This window comes from Elephas maximus, chromosome 9, assembly GCF_024166365.1.
Source record: "Elephas maximus indicus isolate mEleMax1 chromosome 9, mEleMax1 primary haplotype, whole genome shotgun sequence".
In the NCBI taxonomy this organism is placed as follows: Eukaryota; Metazoa; Chordata; class Mammalia; order Proboscidea; family Elephantidae; genus Elephas; species Elephas maximus.
In genome coordinates this window covers 101,999,994-102,022,401 of record NC_064827.1, presented here as the reverse complement: position 1 = coordinate 102,022,401, position 22,408 = coordinate 101,999,994, and the positions used below count along the sequence as shown (strand labels likewise).

General features: G+C 45.4%; 1 protein-coding gene across 8 annotated transcripts in view; it reads right to left on the bottom strand.

The window, feature by feature from the left end:
• NTRK2 (neurotrophic receptor tyrosine kinase 2) overlaps nucleotides 1-21,846 on the bottom strand; it is a 447,441-nt gene extending 425,595 nt beyond the window's left edge. For 2 of the 8 annotated variants that reach the window (XM_049895347.1, XM_049895350.1), the window contains exons 1-3: nucleotides 21,547-21,846; nucleotides 20,438-20,650; nucleotides 19,372-19,948 (exon numbers count right to left, since the gene is read on the bottom strand). In XM_049895347.1, coding sequence (XP_049751304.1) covers nucleotides 19,372-19,583 — 212 coding nt within the window. In that variant the 5' untranslated portion in view covers nucleotides 19,584-19,948; nucleotides 20,438-20,650; nucleotides 21,547-21,846. Of the gene's footprint in view, nucleotides 1-19,371; nucleotides 19,949-20,437; nucleotides 20,799-20,954; nucleotides 21,040-21,546 lie in introns of those variants that run through there. The other 6 variants (XM_049895351.1, XM_049895352.1, XM_049895354.1 and 3 more) reach the window with 5 other exon arrangements.
• Between the last annotated feature and the right edge of the window lie 562 nt (nucleotides 21,847-22,408).

Genomic DNA, 22,408 nt, shown 5'->3' with positions numbered 1-22,408 from the left:
GGGTGGGTTCAAACTGCTAGCCTTTTGATTATAGCTGAGTGCTTAACTGTTTATGCCACCCAGGGGCTCCCAGAGTCCAGAGTCCGGGGGAACACCTATAAGCAATTTAATAAATCAGATGAATCAGGACTATCTAATGACGCTAAGTCACAAAAAAGAAGACCATAGCTTGCATAATAGTGGCTAAATCTGACCCATGATTTCTCAGCACACAAATGGTCAACAGCCCCATCAGCTGAGAACACCAGGTCCTACAAAATGAGAGTAATATGTAAACTAGCAAAAGGGCAGGCAACAGTTGCAATGAAGGGAACGCCCTTCTACATCCATCCTCTTAACCACAGCGACTGGGCAGCACCGGGCAGTGCTATGCCCAAGGCAGATCCTTCTGCTTTTCAGTCCTCCCCCATGCCTACAGAGTCCACCAAAAAAAAAAAAACAGTTGCCATCAAGTCGATTCCGACCCTCTAGTAGAACTGCCCCATAAGGTCTCCAAGGAACAGCTGGTAGATTCAAACTGCCAACCTTTTGGTTAGCAGCTGAGCTCTTAACCAATGTGTCACCGCCAAATCACAGTTGAGATAATCACACAACCTAACAACTAACCACAGAGTTTCTCAGTGTGTGTTAGGCATTGTTATAAGCATTTTACTAGCAACAGCTCGTTTAAACCTCACAGAAACCTTATGTCTCAGTTATCTACTGCTGCTGTAACACAAATACCACAAGTAGGTGGCTTTAAAGAACAGAAGTTTGTTTTCTCACAGCTCTGGAGGCTAAATGTCCACATCAAGGTCTTGGCTGTGCCCATTCCTTCCCGGCCAGTAGCCTCAGGCATTCCTGGTTCTTGAAGATCTTCCCAAGTCATCTGTCTCCCCCCCAGTATGTGCCAAATCTTAGTCTGTGTCTAATCTGTTCTTTTTATAACTCAGAAGTGATTAGGTTTAGGATATACCCTACATTGGCATGGCCTCATTAACATGACAAGGAAATCCTATTTCCAAACAGGATTACATCTACAAGAATAAAAACCAAAAATCAAACCCGTTGCCATGGAGTTGATTCCAACTCATAGCGACTGTATAGGACAGAGTAGAACTGCCCTATAGGGTTTCCAAGGAGCATATGGTAGATTCCAGCTGCCAAATTTTGATTAGCAGCTGAGCTCTTAACCACTGCGCCACAAAAATAGAGGTTAGGATTCCAACACATACTTTGGAGGACACAATTCAATTCACAACACCCTATGAGGAGGGTTCTATTATTGCTCCCGTTTTTACATATGGGTAAACTGAGGCACAGAAAGTTTTAATAAGCAGTCCAAAGTAGCAGAAACAGGCCAGCTTCACAGTGAGGCTTTTAACCCAGCAAGCAATCCTGCCTCACAACATACATCATCACTCCCCTACACAAACTCCCAAAGAAAATGAAAATTCAATTTTTCAATCCACTTACGCACCTCAATTGATATATTCTGTGATTTTTCAATTTGGGAAAAAAAAAGTAGCAGGGAAAGGAACTCTTTTGGCAGCTCTCAATCCCAGGGTCTTCCCAGGATGCCAGTGAAAAAAACTATTCAGCCATAGTGAGCTGATTCTGGAAACATTACATTTATAGCCAAACCTTCTAGAAAAAAAAAAAAAAAACATCGCCATAGAGTATATTCCATCTCATAGCGACCCTATGGGACAGAGTAGAACTGCCCCATAGGGTTTCTGGATTCAAACTGCTGACTTTTTTGTTAGTAGCTCTAGCTCTTAACCAGTGCACCACCAGGGCTCCAAACCTTCTAGAGCCAGCATGAAAGTCTGTATAGAGAAGAGGGAAAGGTAAAAGCTGGTAGCTAATAATGTTTAACAGTCCCCCTTAACTTGTGTGGACAGGTCTATGCTTTGCTGGTGATTTGTCTGTGTCCATGATAACATCACAAAGCTTGCTATAATACCAATCAGAAGAGGAATCCGGCACGTGCTGACCTGGTTGGAAACATGCAACCCATGCTTGAGAAGTCACCCTGCAGACAGGGCCCAGCAATGGAGGAGCAGGCTGAACAGCCCAGCTACTGAACTCTCCCACACATTCTGCTGGCTCTTCTGTTCCAGAGCGCCGCCAAGGCTCAGAACTATGAAGAAGCGAAGCCCGGATCCTGAGCAGAGGCAGTCTGCCTTGTTGGCAGTGCTCTCAGCCCTGGGCTTTAGAGGGTCTCACTCTGGTCTGCCTCCACATGGAGCCAAAGTCCACAGGGACAAAAGGAGGCTCCCACGGGACATCACAATCCTCTTTCTTGACCTGCCCCAGAATTCCCTGCACAAAGTGCCCTGAGTCAGCTCATCTAACTTCCTGAGGGTGTACCTGGTCATGAAGTGTACACCCCCAGGCACAGGGTAGGGGTGGGGTTGGGGGTACAGGGTGGCTGTCTGTGGTGGTGTGGCTGAGCTTGGATGTGCAGGCTGGGTTGTCCACGAACATGCTGAGAGGTCCTCTGAGTTGTTGGCAGAAAGTAAAGTGAGGGCAATCCGACTGGACATCTCCCTCTGTCACCTTGCACATAAATGGTAGGGGCTGGCCTAAGTCTTGTTACCAAGACCCAGAAAAGTGCCTAGTGTGAGGACATTTTTGCTGACTGACTGAATGAATCAATCAACAAATATATGCATGTATAAGGAATCCATTGCTTCCTTCCATTTCAGCTACCCCTGGGGAACAATAACTTTGTCAACAGAATATCTATTGCCCTATGAACTACAGAAGAGAGTTCTATAGAAGATACACCATGCAATAAAAGAACAGTAATGGAGGAGTAGATTCTATGATAGGCTGGGGTAAGTAAAATCCTCAATAGCACCCTCAAGGCACCACACAGCTATGTTCCAGAAGACACTTTTTATTGGTAAGAGAACAATTCCCAATGACTCAACCAAAAATAAGATTTTTCTCATCAGAATTAAAGATTATCATTTGCTCCATAATGCCCATCCCTTTATAAAATTTCACTTTCAAAATACACATGACGTCTACTTTTGTTTATATGTACATTATAAGCGTACTGCATGGTGTAAACATAAATAAATAGATGCACTTTATCGCAAGGGAGAGTTATCTTTTTGGATTACTCAACACGACCTGTTCAATCTATAGGCTTCCTCATTCGGTTTTAAAAAGTCTTCCAATCGTATACATCTATCAGTTACTTTCTGATCATTTTTGCAAATAACCATCAAACTTTCTCAGAGCCTGATATCGTTAATTACTACAAAGCTAAAGGGAGCCTCATGAAGCATTCCTGGGATCAGCCCAATGCATTTTGATTGCAAACGCACAAAAGCATATGTATCAGATGGTATGTTAAAGTGGACCCGACACACTATCGTTTTATACCCGTGATGTCTGCAGTTCTTCGAGAAAAATGAACAGCCTCTGCCATCCACACTGTAAGAAGGATAAATCACATCTGAAATCTCACACCAGAATCTCTTACTAAGTGAAGCGCCATAAATGCTGTCGCAGGGAAAAGTGCAATGGATCCAGAGAGATATCCATTATTAGCGATTACATGACAAAAGAGGACAAATCTTTCTCATTAGACCTATTTGCTGGCGATCAGATGTCCCTGAAATGATTCTTTTCCCCTGGATTTATCTCTGTTGCTTAGCTTGCCTATTGCTCACATCTTCCGCCATCTGCTTGTCCTCACCCACCACCCCACTCTTCCCTGCCTCTTCTTCCCATTGGGTACGCAACCAGCCTGCCGCATCAGAGCTTTGCCACACCTTTCTCCCTTTCCAGCTATGCTACGTCTCTACAATAAATTGATTTCTTACTGCATGTGAACTAACATGGTGCTATTTAATTCCATAAAGGTGATTTATCTAAACAAACAACTTGAGGACTTTAGGAAAGTCACATCTAGAGATTTATGTATTGAAGGAATTTTAAAGAATGGATTTTGAGATGCACGTGTGGTGTGTGTGCACATATGTGTGTGTGTATCTGTGCGTGTATTTATAATGCAGAGCAGTAGGACACTGTGCTAGGGAAGAACAGTAAAGAAGATCCATATGGTTCCTCCCCTCATGGAATTTATATTCAAGTGAGCGTACAGATAGCTACGCAGGCAAGCCTTTATGATACTATGTGCTGTGTGCTATGATTAAGAAACATGGGAGCTATAAGAGCCCATAGCTAGTTGACTAGTTGCTGTAAGTCAATTCTGACTCATGGTGACCCCATGTGTGTCAGACTAGAATGTCGCTCTGTAGAGTTTTCAATGGCTCGTTTTTCAGAAGCAGATTGTCAGGACTTTCTTGTGATGTATCTCTGGATGGATTCAATCCACTAACCTTTCTGTTAGTAGCCAAGCATTTAACCATTTGCACCACCTAAGGACTCCATAAGAGCCCACGGAGGGCAAACAACCCAGATATGAGAGACAGAAGAGTGTGCATGAGAGCTGAGGTCTAATGGATAAGCAAAATTTGGTAGCCAAGGGTAGAAGACAGAAAAAAGGGGTTTAGGCAGAGGGGACAGCCAGTGTGAGGGCTGGGAGGTATTCGAGAGTAGGGCTCTAGAGAATTAAAAGCTCAGAGTGAGTATGTCATGGAACTGAAGAAAGGGATAGCCAAAAGATGACACTAGAGAAATGGGTTAGAATCTGAGGACGACACAGGGCTTGTAGACTTGTTAAGAAATTGTGAGTCACGGTATCTCAATAAAAACCTTAATATAATACGGAGGGACCTAAGCAAGCAAGCGGTTCCTAAAATTCTCAAAGGAAAGTTATCACAAATGACCAGTCCTAAAAAAATGAATAGCCCTAGAGATTCTGAAAGAAAAGCCTGATGCATAAGAGTATACACCAAGTAGAAAAAGATTATGTTATCAAGTTTTGCAGCATAAAAGTTTGATGTTGGCACGTAAATAAACTGATTAATGGAATAGGGAAGATCCCAAAATAGTCCCTAATGCAAAGGTGTTCTTCATATACAACTAAATTGTTATTTGTAGGAAAGATACCAAAAAACAAAAACCAAACCCATTGCCGTCAAGTTGATTCCGATTCATAGGGACCCTATAGGACAGAGTAGAACCGCCTCATAGAGTTTCCAAGGAGCACGTAGTGGATATGAACTGCCGACCTTTTGGTTAGCAGTCGTAGCATTTAACCACTACACCATGAGGGTTTCCATGGGGAAGTTAGAATTCTATAATAAACAGTGTTGAGAGGCCTGATTGGCTGACTGGCTATCTTGAAAAAATAATAAAACAAACACTACCTCACTCCTTATATTTAAAAAACTCAGATGGAGCAGATGTTTAAATATAAAAACATGAAATAATAAAAGCAGTAGAAGAAAACATAAACTTGTTTTATAATCTTGGAAAGAAGTCTTTTCTGAGCCACGTTTAGAGCATAGACACCATGAAGAATGCAATTAATAAATTTGACTCCAAATGTCTTTAATTCTGCTATACTAAGAAAAAAAAGATACTGCATAATCAACATCAAAATACAAGCAAAAGTTTAGGCAAAAATATGTATAAAATATATGACATCCACAGGTCCAATATTCTTATTAAAAAGCTTTTATGAGTTAGTTTTTTTTTTTTTAAAGTCCACAGACCCAACAGGAAAAAACAAAAGGGTAAGGTATGTGGTAATGTAGTTCAATGACAAAGAAATATAAATGACTTACCTACAGATGAAAAGACCCTCAAACTCCAGATCAGAATTACAGAACAGCAAATAAAACAATGGTGAGGTACTATTTCCCAGGTACCTGATTAACAAAAACCAAAGGATTTGGTAACAAATAGTATTTATTGGCTTAGCTGTGGGAAAAGAGGCATTCTCAGTTTTGGTGGGAGAATAAAATGATATGGTCTCTTTGCAAGACAACTTGGTAGTTATCTACCAAAGTCACAAATACCTGCAAATGTCCCTGCAATTCAAATTCTAGGGATTTTTCCTACGGATAAATCACTCATATGTGTAAAAACCTATACAGAAAGTTGTACAATAGGAGGCGGGTTAAATGAAGCATGGTCTCGTCATACAATGGAAACTCTGGTGGTGTAGTGGTTAAGAGCTACGGCTGCTGACCAAAAGGTCGGCAATTTGAATCCACCAGGTGCTCCTTGGAAATACTGTGGGCCAGTTCTCCTCTGTCCTGTAGGGTCGCTATGAGTTGGAATCGATTAGACGGCAATGGTTTTAGTCATACAATGGCTTACTATATCCGCACAAAAAAAAAAAAAGAAAAAGAAAAAATTCGTTGGTCTAAATGTGCTGATGTAGAAACATTACTTAAAATGCCCTGTTAAGTGAAAGCCGCCCAGGTGCAGAACATAGGCATAGCATGCTCTCAATGTGCACAAAAAGAAAAAAAAAAAAAATGCATACATACCTACTCACATATGTGAGTAGACTATTTCTGGAAGGAGACGCACAAACTAATAGCAATCGTTGCTAAAGGAGAGGGAGACAGAGATTGGAGGACTGAGGTCCATGGTGGAAGAAAGACTAGCTTTTCATGATAAAAAACCCGTTGCCGACGAGTCAATTCCAACTCATAGCAATCCTATAGGACAGAGTAGAACTGCACCATAGGGTTTCCAAGGAGCGGCTGGTGGATTCAAATGGCTAACAAGGGGAGTCAGCACAACTAGACCAAACCAAAAGCTAAGAAGTTTCCTGAATACAACCAGACACTTGTAGGGACAGAGTAGCAGGGGCAGGGATCTGGGGGCCATGGTTTCCGGGGACTTCCAGGTCAATTGGCATAACACAGTTTAAGAAAGTGTTCTGCATCTCACTTTGGTGAGTGGCTCCTGGGGTCTTAAAAGCTTTCAAGTGACCATCTAAGATGCATCAATTTGGTCCCAACCCATCTGGAGCAAAGAAGAATGAAGAACACCAAAAGACACAAGGAAAGTATTAGCCCAAGAGACAAAGGGCCACATAAACCAGAGGCTCCATCAGCCTGAGACCAGAAGAACTAGATGGAGCCCGGCTACCACCAATGACCGCCCTGACAAGGAACACAACGGAGAGTCCCTGACGGAGCAGAAGAAAAGTGTGGTGCAGAGCTCAAATTCACATAAAAAGACCAGACTTAACGGTCTAACTGAGACTAGAGGAACCTCAGAGGACATGTCCCCCGGATGTTCTGTTAACCCAGAACTAAAACCATTCCCGAAGCCCACTCCTCAGAGAAAGATTAGACTTTACTATAAAACATAAAATAATACTCGTGAAGACTGTGCTTCTTAGTTCAAGGAGATACACGAGACTAAATGGGCAGCTCTCGTCCGAAGGCGGGAGAAGGCAGGAAGGGATAGGAGCTGGTTGAATGGACACAGGAAACCCAGGGTGGAAAGGGGGAGTGTGGTGTCACATTATACAGGTAGCAACTAGGGTCCCATAACAATATGTGTACAAATGTTTGCATGAGAAATTAACTTGAGCTGTAAACTTTCACCTAAAGCACAATTTAAAAAAAAAAAAAAGGCAATCTTTTTGGTTAGCAGCTGAACTCTTAACCACCGCATCACCAGGGCACTAGCTTTTCATGATACGTCCCTTTATACTGTATGCATTTCTTACCAGATTCAAATATTAAAAAAAAAAAAAAAAAATTACTTACCAAAAAAAGCTATTTACTAATAAAATCCCATATTAAAAGCAATCCAATTCACAGGAAAGATATGCAAAATCACTTTGAAGGGTCTGAAAGGCTCCCAGGCTTGAGCAAGACTTGGCTGAAGACACTAACCTTTGCAAAGAAAGAATGTGTCAGTCAGAATTGGTGCTGGGCAGCAAAAGAAGGCGAGAAAAAAAAGAGTGTCCATGCAGGGGACACGGGCCTGGGCCAAAGTACTCCAAGTTCTGCATTCCCTTTGTGAAGGCGCTCCCATTATGGAGATGGATGCCTCAGGCAAGCTTAGCTTAAAGCCATTTAACATTTTAAATGCAGAATTAAGTGCCCTTGCTCTATTTCCAAGATCCCCAAGCAAGCTTCCAGTTATAATTTGTTCTCCTTTATAGATCTGTTGGTGTAGATAGCAACTGTTGTGCTGAGCTGTGTATTCTGGTCCACGTGATGGTTATATGTCTCATTATATAGCAATATGTTGACAATCCAGTTTTATTTTTTAAAAAATTAAAAAATCTTTGGACTTTCTCTTAAGACACATGGGGAGTCACAGGGCAATTATCAGTAGTGATATGATAAGACGAGCATTTTAGAAAGACCCTCCTACTTGTGGTGTGCATATGGGTAGAAAGGGGGCAAGACTCCAGGAGGGGATACCAAGCAGGGAACTGTTTTAGACAGAAGATGATGGAGGCATGAACTCAATTATATTTAAGTGAGTACTTGTACAGAGTCCCTTGATAGCACAAACTAGTTAACATGCTCAGCTGCTAACCGAAAAGTTGGAGGTTCGATTCCACCCAGAGGTGCCTCAGAAGAAAGGCCTAGCAATCTACTTCTGAAAAAAAATCCGCTGAAAACCCTATGGAGCATGGTTCTACTCTGACACACATGGGGTCACACATGAGTCAGAATTGACGGAACAGCAACTGGTTAAGTACTTGTATACACGCACATTTGTACAACAAGCACGTACACTACGATATATCCAAGAGAGGACCTTCCATAGGTAGTTGGGTATGAGCCCAGTGGTCATCACTGATATAAGATAGGGACAAAGGCTAAGACATCATCAGCACACAGAAGGCAACTGACGTCATGGATAAGGTGACACAGCCCAGGGACAGCCCAGGAGCAGAAGCAGCCCTCCAAGAGAAGCCCGAGAGACGTTGCCTTTTAGGGGAGGTGCAGAGAAAAGGAACAAGTAAGACTAAGAAGCAGCAGCCAGAGAGGTAGCGGGGGGAAACAAGTGAGCTATAGGGACACAGGGGGCAAAGGAAAAGAATGTTCCAAGGAGGGGGAATAAGCAATGAGGTCAAGTTCTGCTAAGAAGCCCAGTAAGAAAAGATGCAGAGAAATATGCCTTGGCTTTAGCCATATAAAGGTCACTGGGGACTGTGATGAGTCTGAGTTCAATGAAGCAGTGCGGCAAGACCGGATTAGGAGGTGAGGAAAGAGACATAATACATACAGACTAGTAGTCTAGGATCTGGCTTTAAAGGGGAGAGAGGAAAGGGCAGGAACTACGGAAGGACAGGAAGAGCAGGGGTGGGAGAGTGTGAAAGGAAAACTTCTTCAAGGTGGAAGAGACCTGGTCCTGCTAAGTTCTCATGTTCAAATGTCAAATGAAATGAAGAGGCTGAAAACAGGTGAGAGCGGGAAAGTCACAGACAGAGAAAAGTTTAGGTTAGAAGATGGGATCCAAGAGGTAGAGTGACCAAAGCCCATGGCCAGTCGAGTCAATTCCGACTCATAGCAACCCTCCAGGACAGAGTAGAACTACCCCACAGAGTTTCCAAGGAGCACCTGGTGGATTCGAACAGCCAACCTTTTGGTTAGCAGCTGTAGCACTTAGCCACTGCACCACCACGGTTTCTGTGGAATGACCGGCTTCAGCTAAAAGGTGCTCATTGCTTCCATCATAACCAAAGGGAAAGCAGAAAGGGCAGCTTCGGATGCAGCAGCTAACTGTAATGCAAAACAACTTAGGAAGCCACCAGGGCATCAAAATTCTTTGGTGGAGAGAAAATAATAAAGCTCAGTTGAGTTACTGCCACCATTGGAAGTAGGGATGGGGGATTTCTTACATCCGGTATACACATCTATGCCTTCCGCTGTTTAACAGTGAAAACTACACGCATACGTTCTGGAAGAAGCATCCTTTGCAAATTGTTCCATGTTTGGCTGAGGCCAAAACAATCACCGTGTAACCGTCACGTGCTCTGACTGTCTTTATCATATTTTAGTAAAATGAGGTACTTATGCATGTTTCTCCCATTAGACGGAAGCTATCCAGAGGCTTCTTGACCCAATATGAATTGTCGTCAATACCAGGGGCTTCTTGCCCTCAGTTATGATTCATGGCAGCCCCATGTGTGTCACAGTAGAACTGTGTTTTTCAGTGGCTGATTTTTCAGAAGTAGATCACCAGGCCTTTCTTCTGAGGCACTGCTGGGTAGAGTTGACCCTCCAACCTTTCAGTTAGCAGCCAATCACATTAACCATTTGCACTACCCAAGAACTCCTTTCCCTTAATACAGGTCCTTCTCCCACCTCAAGCAAGGATCTCTAGTGTACATGAAAGAGAAAAAACTTTTGTAACGAAGATTAGCGTTCTTAAGATCCTATCTCTCTAAGTTACACTATATTTCAGAGGATGCAAACCAAAAATCTAATTTCTTTTGATTTAAATTACATTGTAGAAGTGTTCAAAAATGCCTCACTGATAATATGGTTTTTCTGTTTCCGTTGAGAACTGATCAAAGAATCAGAAAATAAACACTGTTGGTCTCTGAGCGGCCAGGTTGGCTAACCCACAACTAATGCACTAATGCTCAGGTGCTTCACTCAGAAGACCACCCAACAGGTCCTCGCCCAGAACAATCTAGAATAGTTAAAACAAAATTAAAAGCCTGAATGACCTAGAGAACTAAACTCTCAATTATTAGCAAAATTTTACAATTCATCGTAACTAAATCTGAAACCACTATCCATCTATCAGTTTGTTGCACTGTGGTGGCTTGAGTGTTGCTGTGATGCTGGAAGCTATGTCATTGGTATTTCAAATACCAGCAGGGTTACCCATGGTGGACAGACTTCAGCAGAGTTTTCAGTCTAAGACAGACTAGGAAGAAAGGCCTGGCAGTCTACTTCTGAAAATGAGCCAGTGAAAACCCTATGGGTCACAATGGAAGATTATCCTATATAGTGCTGGAAGATAAGCCCCCCAGGCTGGAAGGTAACAGTGGGCTCAAGCATGTCAGTGATCACGAAGATGGCATGAGACCCAGCAGTGTTCAGTTCTATTATACATAAGGTAGCCATGAGTTGGAGCCAACTCAATGGCAACTAATAACCAGAAAAATTGCTCCTTGACTGAGGGTCTCTGCCACACCCATCTGTCAGTCTGTTGTACTATGACAGCTTGGGTGTTGCTAGGATGCTGGAAGTCTCCAAACTAAGACAGACTAGGAAGAAAGACCTGGTGATTAACTTCTGAAAATTAGCCAATGAAAACCCTACAGATCACAACAGAACATTGCCTGATATAATGCTGGGCTATGAGCCCTCTAGGTTGGAAAGCACTAAAAATATACAACGGTCACAACAAGGGCCTCAAACATATCAACAATTGTGAAAACGGAGCAAGACCAAGCAATGTTTTGTTCTGTTATACATAAGGTCACCATGAGTCACAACTGACTGTACGGTAACTAACAACAATAAAGTCTGAAAGGATTCCGCGTAGTGCAGCTGTATATGTATATGTATATATTCATAGGCACGTCGTACATACCCGAATACATTTCAGGTGTGTCCGGGAGGGTCCAGAGAATTGCTGGGATATGAATGACAGGAAGGCGCAGGGTAATAGATACCAATGGGTCCTTAGTTGCAATAAAAAAGGGAAACTCTAAGTACTGTGTGATTATTAACATATTTTTTCTATACTTTAATCCCCAAACATGCCTATTACCAAAGGCCTACAAATCATTTATCTCCTAACTACACAACAGATCACAAAAGAGATGAACAGAAAGGGGCCAGGATGATGGATGGGAGATGAAGCTCTGAGCCATCCTGGTCACACTGTCATGCTGTTTATTTAGCTTGTAAACATTTCTTTAAATCTCTGCACCCCTCCTAGAATTGCCTGGGATCTTGAGGTCAAAGGTGGGCAACTGTGGGTGAACAGACAGAGCCCAAAGCGAGACATTACACAGGGTTCTATACCTAATTATGCCATGCTTGACCAGCAAGCCCCAGGCAAAGCAATTAACCTGACAGTCCCTCAGAGGCTGTCAAACCCTTCCCACCTCCTTCAGAGTGAGGCTTTAAACCTGAATAACCCAATGACTGCATAGGCCTTTCAGGACTCTGGGGAGAAGCCTGGTATGAAACCAGGGATATGTCTCAGAAGTGTGTTCTTACTAGAAAAGGCTGGGGGAAGACCATGGACAGCATACAAAATGGTATCCAAATGATTGGAGTCCACAATCTTTTAGTTTGCTCGCTGGCTCAGCCACTAACCTCTGTCATCAATCTCAAGGCATTGAGATGTCAAGGGGAAAAAAGAAGTCGGGAAAGAATAAGTACTGTCTGGCCACAGGTCCTCCGTGGGAGGTACGCAGACTTCGTATAAAGGGCGGTGGAGTCCTTCACTTAGGTGAGCACTCCCGACTGTGGCGAAGGCTCCAGGGGCACGGTCTTCAACTCACTGTGCTCTGTCAGTCCTGCCCTCACTGTAGCTGCCCAAGGTAATACGGTAGGCACAGGTCGTTGTTGTTTGTTGCTGTTGAGTCAGCCCCCGACTCATGGCAACCCCGTGGGCAACGGGGTCGGGCTGGTATGATCCATTGGGTTTTCACTGGCTGACTTTTCAGAAGTAGATCACCAGGCCTTTCTTCCAAGGTGCCCCTGAGTGGACTTGGACCGCCAACCTTTCAGTTAGTAGCCAGTTGCTTTGGGATCAGTAGCTTATGCCCTTTTAAGTTACTGTGTCTCTAGACAGATGCCCCGGTGGTGCAGCGGTTAAGACCTGTGGCTACTAACCAAAAGGTGAACAGTTCGAATCCACCAGTCACTTCTTGAGGGCAGTTCTACTCTGTCCTATTGGGTCGCTATGAGTCGGAATCTACTCGACAGCAATGGGTTAATAGAGATGGGTTTGCACAAAATGATGAGCTGAGTTTAGGCACTCAGTCTGAGAACACAGAACAGAGAGGAAGTCCCCTAACCTAAAGGCAAGGCGTTCCATTTGGATGAAAAGTCTTCTAGCCACCGCAGTGCTCTAATGAGCCAGGGCCTCAGGCAACTGGCTTCACTGCTCTAAATAAACAAACAAAAAAAACCCATTTTCAAAATGGAGTTGATTCCGACTCATAGAGACCCTGTAGGACACAGCAGAACTGCCCCAGAGGGTGGCGGATTCAAAGTGCCAACCTTTTGGTTAGCAGCCAAGCTCTTAACCACTGAGCCACTAGGATACTGCTCTAAGTTTGTACAAAGAGGGGGCTGGAATGGATCATTTCTAAGGTCTTTTCTCCTTCTATGATCCTGAGTCTAAGTGACCCTGGTAAAAACTGACCCTGTGACTCATTAGCCCAGCACTAACAGGGGCCACCAGCCTTAGTAGCAGCTCACATTGAAAAAAGCTGGGGGAGTTCAGGGCAGACACCAAAGACATGGCACACATGACACCATGATTCGAAGCACCCTGCCCCACCCACTTACTTCCTCGCTGATGTATTAAAAAAAAAAAAAAAAAAAAACTAAACTCACTGCTGTTGAGTCGATTCCAACTCATAGCGACCCTATAAACCGCATTAATGCCGGAACTGAAGCTTCATGGAACTTAGAAGCAAGAAGAAATTTGAGCATCAAATTCCAAGCCCTCACTTTACATCTGACAAGCTGAAGCCCAGAGACATGTAGGGGCTTCCTCAAGATCCTGGGTGGTGCAAACAATTAAAGAGCTTGGCTGCTAACTGAAAGGTTGGAGGTTCATGTCCACCCAGAGGTGCCTCAGAAGAACGGCCTGGAGATCAACTGCTGAAAAGTCAGCCATTGAAAATCTTATGGAGCACAGTTCTACTCTGACGCACACAGGGTCGCCATGAGTCAGAACTGACTGCGTGGCAACTGGTTTAATCAGTTAGTAGCAACATTGGGACTTACTCTCAGGTCTCTGGAACCCAGTTGTCCATAACGTACTTTTATTTTCAAGCATGTAAGGAAAGAATTTAGTATCTATGTACTACTTTTCTTCCCGGGGTTTATAACGTCCACAGCATTCACTCATTCATCTCTCAGATCAATATTTACAACTTCCCAGCCCTTTGGACACCCCAGAGAGCAAAGTAAGTGGTAAGAAGGCAGCGTGATTATGTGGGATCTTTGCCTTTTTTATGGCGATCGATCAGCAATCAAATGTAGAGCTAAAGTTATCCAGCCACTGCAGGCCTCCCTCCGCTCTCTGCCATTTGGAGGGGTAGGGGTAGGATGTGTGTTTTAAAATAGCTCAACCAAGTAGATTATGAAAATGATCAATCAACTATTAATAATCCAAGGTTCAGGGTTTCCCCCCCCCACACACATGTTATGCAAGCACAAAGTTTACCATCCCTAAATAATCTCTCCCAAAAATCCTCTATTGATTTACAGGCACCAAGAGGGGCCAGAAATTGGTATTGTTCCAAGAGGCAGCCACATTGTACCCTATAGCGTTTGAGCCTACAAGAAGCTCTCTAGAGAAGTGGTAAAGAGTAAAGTTAGCTTAAGAGATAAAGTAATGTCAGTGTATAAAAGCAAAGCCAGACCCACTGTTGTGCAGTCAATTCTGACTCACAGTAACCCTATAGGACGTGTAGAACTGCCCTATAGTGTTCCCAAGGCTGTAAATCTTTACGGAAGCAGACTGCCACAGCGTTCTCCTGTGGTGGGGCTGGTGGATTCGAGCCACCAACCTCCTAGTTCACAGCTGAGCGCTTTAACCACTGAGCCATCAGGGCTCTTGTATCAGTGTCTAGTTATCAATGATGGTTCAGTAATGTTTCAGTCCCTAACAGACAAGATCAGCAATGAGTTAAAACTGGAAGCGCTTGCTTAGTATCCATGGCCAAAAAAAAAAAAAGGAAAGAGAAGGAAAAAAAGAAATTCAATTCCCCTTCCGTAGCTAAACAAAAACTCTAGGCTTTATACTGCTACGACCTAGATATAGTCAAAGAGATCATACAGAATGTTCCTAGGCAGAAAGGGACCTCGACTTTTCAGCCAACTTTTCAGCTTACAAAATATCTTTACAAGGGAATATTGAAACAGACACAGCAGAGGCTTATGGGAGAGAAATGGTGAAAGGCCTTAAACAGACCTAGACTCAGGGCTGAGGAGCTGTGACCACATTGTCTCAACTTCCCATTACTTTCTGGTAATAACATAACCCAGGCTCTTCTCTTTAACTCTAGCGCTTTGAATTCCCATAAGGAAATATCACTTTTCAGAGGGAAAAAAAAAAAAAATCAAACACATTTTCCTGTATAGTCAATGATGGGTGATGGAGAGGGGTGGGTGGAAGAAAAGAGGGTCAGAAAGGTCACAGGGCTTCTCAATTGTTTTAACCAATGTAATACAAATCTCCTTATTGCTGATTCTGGAGACATGAAATGAAAAAGAATCCAAATGGTTGTGCTGAGCTGAATTCAGTAAACAACTTCACTATGAAGATAACTGTTTTCAATCCCAGCTTGCAAGTTGTATTAAATAATGAAGGATGTAAATTAGATGCCTTATTTATTACCAAGTCCAAGGTGGCTTATATAACCACATTCACAATTTACTCTGTGGTTCTTAAATGCGTGTGAAACACAATCCAAAGTTCTCAGACCTCCAATGGAGGAGCTGAAAAGTATCAGAGTAAGCAAAACTGAGGCCTTTCACTGAAGGCTTGTGGATTTTTTTTTTTTTTTTGTACAATTATTTGCAACAGCAAAGCTTACCAAAGTGAGAGGGCCAAAATCAATGTATTAACAACATACTATTACAGCTGTTTGACCAGGCCAGCAATAAATTCACACACAAGCTTTGACAATAGAACAATTAAGTCTTATTTATGTTGTGCTAAGAGGTAAAATACTAGACTGGTCTCCAAATATTATCCCCCAAATCAGAGAATACCATACCACCCAAGAAATTCAGAAAAAGATCACTATTGGTCTTTACAAAACCTGTGCAGTAAAAAAAAGGCATGACCTATTTTGACCATGCCTTTAACCACATGGGTGAGACAGAACTCGTCTTTGCCATACACTTTGGCACTTGATACAAGCGGGGCTAAAATGGCCAGTGACATAATTCCAACCACAGGCTTCTCTTGAATTCCTCTTATATGTGACAATGGTATTGTTTGAAAATTTAACCTAGCACTGCTCTGATATAACCACAGAAGCTGCCACTTATCAGCAGTGTGACACTGGGCAGGTGTGATATGTATCTATAGAGAGGTAGAGCTCTAAGTACACACCCGTGGGTAGAAACTATGAAACAGATACGATGATAGCAAGACTTTTAATAAGTTCAAACAACGACTCTGGAAAAAAATGTTAACTTAGTTTAAAATATGCATGTAGAAATAAAGATCTGTACATGTATTTGGAAACCCTGGTGGCATAGTGGTTAAGTGCTACGTCTGCTAACCAAAAGGTCAGCAGTTCAAATCCACCAGGCGCTCATTGGAAACTCTATGGGGCAGTTCTACTCTGTCCTATAGGGTCACTACGAGTCGAAATCAACTAGACGGCCATGGGTTTGGTTTTTTGGTTTTTATACACGTACTCTGAAAATGTTGCGCCAATGTCTCTCTCTGAACCCTAAAGGGCACAGCGGTTGCACTTTTTCTCCCATACGTAGGTACTAAAAGATAAAACTAAAAAAAAAAAAACAAACAAAAACCTACTGCCGTCGAGTAGATTCCGACTCCTAGCGACCCTATAGGACAGAGTAGAACTGCCCCATAGAGCTTCCAAGGAGCACCTGGCAGATTCGAACTGCTGACCTCTTGGTTAGCAGCCGTAGCACTTAACTGCTACGCCACCAGGGTTTCCATTAAGAGATAGTCTGTATTTAAATGATGGGGTAAACTGTTGATTCAGCAAGTTCTCATCACGTTTGATTTGCGTACGTTATTCCTATTAAAAAAAAAAAAAAACAGAAACCTGTAATTTCAGCTAAATATCATTAAACTAAAGCTTTAAAACAAGTTATTTGGGGAATACCACTGGATCTAATAACAAAGGGGAAAAAATGTGTCACTTGGTTCCAAATGTAGCTGGTAGCAACTGGCCAAGAATTTAAAAGCCGTTCAAGCAAGTATTAATACGTAAGAAGAGAGCCCAGATGGTGTCATACGAGGGTGGGAGTTGAAACAAGTCCCATCCACTAATGCCATTTTGATATCAAAAAAGCAGAATCCAAGATAATTATAGGATGTGCTTTCCAAACAAGTGTTGTGATATGTTTTCCAGATAAAGAGTCTGGGGCATAAGCTGCCTGAGCTCACATAAAACAGAGGGGCAGACCAGAGAAATGTACTTTTCCTCAGAGCTCACGTCTACCGCACCTGACGAATGTCACTAAGCTAATTCCCTGCCTGAACACATATCCCAACACACTCCTCAATTCCCTCAGTCTCAATAAAACTTCCAAATCAAAGGGGGGGGGGCGGGAAGAGAGGGGGCAAAAATTAGGAGGGCCATTACGGAACGAGTAACTGTGACAAGTCCTTTAGTAAATATTTTAAAATATTTAAAAATCAATCTTAAAAAGCCTTAAAATAGAACCTGCCATCAGACATAAATGAAACAGCAACAACCATTGCGAGGACTGGTATAAGAAACCTCTGCATAAATCTATTGATTTCCTATAGATCAGGCAGCTAAGACCACTAAGGTTTAAAGTAATAATTTAAAAATAGTTTTATTCTCTTTTTCCCAGATTATGACCTTAAAAATATTAAAGTGAAAATAGTCAGCTTTATCTCATTGCCTCCTCCAGTATACATCTATCATACAACACAGAATTTAAAAACAAAACATAACACCTAACTGCGTAAAGGCACACCCCGTGGTCTCAAAATAGCCTGAAGGGTTCTGAATTCCATCTGGCTTCCTCCATCTGATACTGACACCCCATCTTGTGAAAATGACACAGATCCTGAAAAAAGCCACAGACACCTTGGACCAGCCTGACCAGCCTCAACCAGGCCAGACCAAGGCCAGCATAGTTAGGACCCTCCTGCCCCTTCTTCCCCAGCCCTGCCTGCGGCTCTCAGTGCCAAAAAGATTGAGATTCTGCCTCCTAGAGCAGCCCGACAGTTGGTGGCTCCGGCATATCTCAGCTATGCTAGGCCTGCACATTCCTCTCTGTTCTCTTGTCATTTCCTTCTGCCTGTGTCTTATAACGTGAGCATCACCAGCAGAACCACAGTGGAGACTAGAAAGATCTCTTACTTACATTAAAAAACAGGTTATCTTGGTCAACTACGTTGGAAGAAACAGGCCTGTGCGTTTTCTGTGGGAAAAAAATACATGCGCACTTGCCAACCGGAAGGCCACAGCCCAAGCCCTACTTTCAGCTCTGCCTATTTCAGTATCAAGCACCGTAAGGAAAACTGGGAGAAACTTTGTCTTACAACCTTCTGCAGGGATGAACAAAATCTCATGTTAATAAAATGTCTGAAATGACAAAGTCCCTAAAACACAATGACACCTCTGATAGAGGTGACAGAGAAATGCTGAGGAAAGGATTGGTGAGTTGACGCTTGGTAATTTATTTGTCACAAGGCATCCGAGGAGGAGAAGTAGAAATACACAATTTGGCTTCTCCATCAGACTAGGACAAGCTCAAACATTTCCAGGGGACACAGGGGTCCCGTGCTAAAGACAACTTTCATCAAACTACAACACCCAGCTTTATCATCCAACCTAGTCCCAGAAAATTGTCCAATGGGCAATTAAGATTTATAATCCAAATGGTCTCAAAATTATATCTCTGGGAAATCAGGTCCAAATTAAATCAAAACAGGCTTTTAGGCTTCCAACTATCACATTTTCTCTTCGGAGCGAATGCATTTCGACACTCAGAACTTCTCCTCTTACAGATCATGTCCAAGGCCATCTCTGGCTGCAATCTCCTAAGCAAAATCTGATCTATGAAATCAAAAGGGAAATTGGTTAACACCAAACCTCACAGAAAGATGCTGGTGGAGAGACCTCCTTGGACAGATTTTGGAAAGCTGATTATTTTAACCACCTTTCTATTTAAATCTTGCTGGAACTTCTAACATGACACAAACATAGCATCTTATGGCACAAAAATGTCCAAAGCTAAGTTATTGTATATCATATGGAAAGCCGAAAGCACACTCAGCAGGGCTTTCAAATATAAAGTATATATGGAATTCCTTTCTGTACCGAGTATATATACATACACACATATACATATATATGTATATAAAAGTGTCACACTTCTCCTTGAGCTAGCAGCCCCAAGCCAGGTAAACTGACAGGCGCCCCTTCCCTCCATCTCTTCTCATTTGACTTCTCCCCAGACTTGGGACAGCACTCACGCCCTGAAAGTACCCGCCTGGCAGGCCCGGGCCCTAGTGCTGAGGAGGGAACCTTCGGGCTGAGGAAGAAAGAAAGGAGGAAGAGCATCAGGAACTCACATTTCGGTGATATTCTCAGGCTCTGCACTGTTAGGCTCCAACCTCGGAAATGCCACGATGCCCGGAAAAGGGTCGCTGCACCAGATCCGAGAGGCGCTGCATTTGCAGGATGTGGGGCAGGCGAGCGCAGCCCTCCAGAAGCCCACAACTAGCCAGCAGAAGCCCCAGAACAGCACCATGGCGGGTCCATGCCACCTCGTCCAGGACGACATCCCTAGCCGCCAGTGCCAGTCCGAGTCAGCCCAAGTGCGTGTCCTCGCGCTGCACCGGTCGGCTTCCTCTGCCCGCGCCGAGCGGCCTTCCCCGCGCTCGCCGGTCCTTCGACTAGTCGGTGCTGGTCGCCGGCGTGCAGAGCCGAGCGTCTCCGGGGCTGAGTGTGTCCCGGCTGGCGGCACGGTTCACAGTGCCTGGGGCATTGAGGGCAACCTCACAGGGGGCGCTACCGCCGCTCAGATCTCCGCCGCGGCCGCCGCTGCATGGCCTGGCGCGGTGGGCACCGGCCGGCGGCGCTCCCGGGACTGGCTCCCGCGCAGGCTCCTGGTTAAATGCGCACGGGGATCCGGGACGTACCTCGAGGCTGAAGACAAATAGACACACATGAGCCTGAGCGTGGGACCCCAGACACCGCGAATTGGGGTACTCTCCCTTTGCGCTCCCTTTACCCCCACCCCGACCCCAGCAGGGAAACCATGGATGGATGAGGGCCCCGCTCCGGCCCCTAGAAATCGACTTGCCCCACGATGGCACTGACGCTGCTGGGGCAAACAGTGCGCCCACCCTCTCTCCAAGCCTGAGGTCAGGGAAGGGAAGGTAGGGCAAAAGTCCCCCCCACAGGATTCCATGGCGTAGGCCGGGCGAAGGACCCTCTATAGGGGGACGCTGAGACTGCCGGCGGTGCTGACTCCGCGACGGGGTCCCCGAATGATGCTGCAGAATCCGCCACGGCCGCTGGGCGCTGGGAGCGCGGGCAGGTGGCGCGGCGCGTCCCACCTGGGGAGCCGCTGAGGCCGCCCCAGGGGGGATAGTGAGGGCCGAGGGGACGAAGGGCACTGCCCGCGCTGCTCACCCAGGCTCCGGCGCCTCCCACCCGCCGGCGGCGCCTGGATCCACGTTCCTCCCGCCGCCGGGCACTGAGCCGCGGAGAGCGCAAGAGAAGGAGCGAGCGAGGCTCCTGCTTCAAACCAATTCCGGGAGCCGCCGCCGCCGCCGCCTCTGCTACTGCTGGCGAAGTGACGTGAGGGCTGACGCAGAGCAGGGGCAGAAACTCCAGAAAATTAGTCTGAAATCCAAAAACACACACGCTTATACACACACAAACCCATAACACCCTCCAGACAAAAGCAACAGGGAGGGGAGGAGAATCTGGGGGCGAGAGAGGAGGAGGGAAGTACGGGTGCCACTGGCCAGAAGCAGACAGCAGCAGCATGTGGGAGTTCACACGCGCGCACACACACGCACACATCCTGGCCGTGTAGACGCGCGCGCCAGTGTGTGTGCGTGTGTGCATTTAGATCCAGGTACCTCTGAGATGGACCATTCCTCCACTCAACGCCTCCCCCAGCCCCCAGGTCCCTAATTCTCACCGCAGTCTCTTCTACAATTGCAGTAGAGGCTGTTGCCTTTTTTTGAAATGGAAACCGGGCTCGGTTCAGCTCTGAAAAATGCGCTGATTCTTATTATAGGAATCTTCCCAACCCCTCCCTGCTGCGTTCTCCTTTCCCACCCTGCCGAAAAGGGAGGGCGGGCTATCCTAAAAATAAATAAATATTGTAAATACCAAAAAGTGTTCTGCATTGGCAACCAAAGATCACCACCCCCATTCCGGGCCACCTATCTGGGGATCGGTGGTTTTGGAAGGTCTTCCTGTTGTATTTTTGCAGAGGGAGGGGAGTCTCCAAACGCAACTCTGGGCTCTCTAAGTGGGTCTTTTTTCTGCCGATTTCTGGCATCACACGCTTGGGAAATAGAGCCATGTGAAGGAAAGGGGGCTCGCCTGACCCGTATTGGGTTTCCTAAATGCGCGGAAGCAGCCTTGGCCTGTCCAATGTGTGGCGCCGCGTCATTTTCTCTTTTTCTTTAACCTGGAAGGACGCAGCCGTTCCCAGGTCGTAGCTTTACTCCCCGCGAGACCCACCCCTACTCGGGGCACCCCGAGCCCGTACTCCCCTGCCGTACCTTGTGCGTGTTCGTGTGTGCGCGGGTGTGCGCGAATGCGTGCCCTGTGCCCGCGCTCCCTGGAGCACGACATGCATTCAGCTACCGAGAAGCCCGGCGCGGGCAAAGCCTCAGGGTCTCACTAGGGACAAACGAGGCGATCCGGACGAGTCGAGTGATAAACCGTAACTGCTCTGCAGGCGCAGGTAAATGATGGCTCCGGGGCATTCGCGAGCCTTGTCTTAGAATCCGTCTTCCCATTTGCGGCTCAGAGAGTCTGTTTTTCCGCAGTCATTTAAAAGGGAACTGAGAAAATGCACCGCAGTGCCTGACACTTCCGAGGGCTCTGGTGCCCCCGCGCGGGGAGAAAGCGCCCGGCACGCTCGGGAGCACCAGCCCACCGCCGCGGTTGCGACCCGCGCGGTGTCGGGGGCGCGCTCTGTAGCCAGATGCGCAACCAGCTGCGCCCGACGCGTGCGCACCCGGGTACGCCCGATGCGTGGCCCTTCTGGCCTTGCCCAGCTCCTGCTTCAGAAAAAGGCGGACTGCCCTAGGCGCTAGAGAGGGCGATGGACTGAGGTCTCCTCCAAAAGACAAAAATGGTCATTAATCTGCCCACAGAGGCTAGAGGTGGGAAGAATAGAGAAATCCAAACTTCAAGATGAATGCTCGGATCTCAGTGACGCCTTAAATATTACAAGTGAACCGAAAGCATCCAGTGGGGCTTTTGTGTAGACCCTAGGCGCTGAGTGTACCGTGGGAATGCCCGCGCAGCTACCAAAGTCTCGCTGCTGGCAACGAAGACATGGCCAGTAGATCTGCCTCACCACCTTTACCTGCCTGTGACACGCTGAACAGCCAGGCTGAAGTTCCTGCCTTCTCT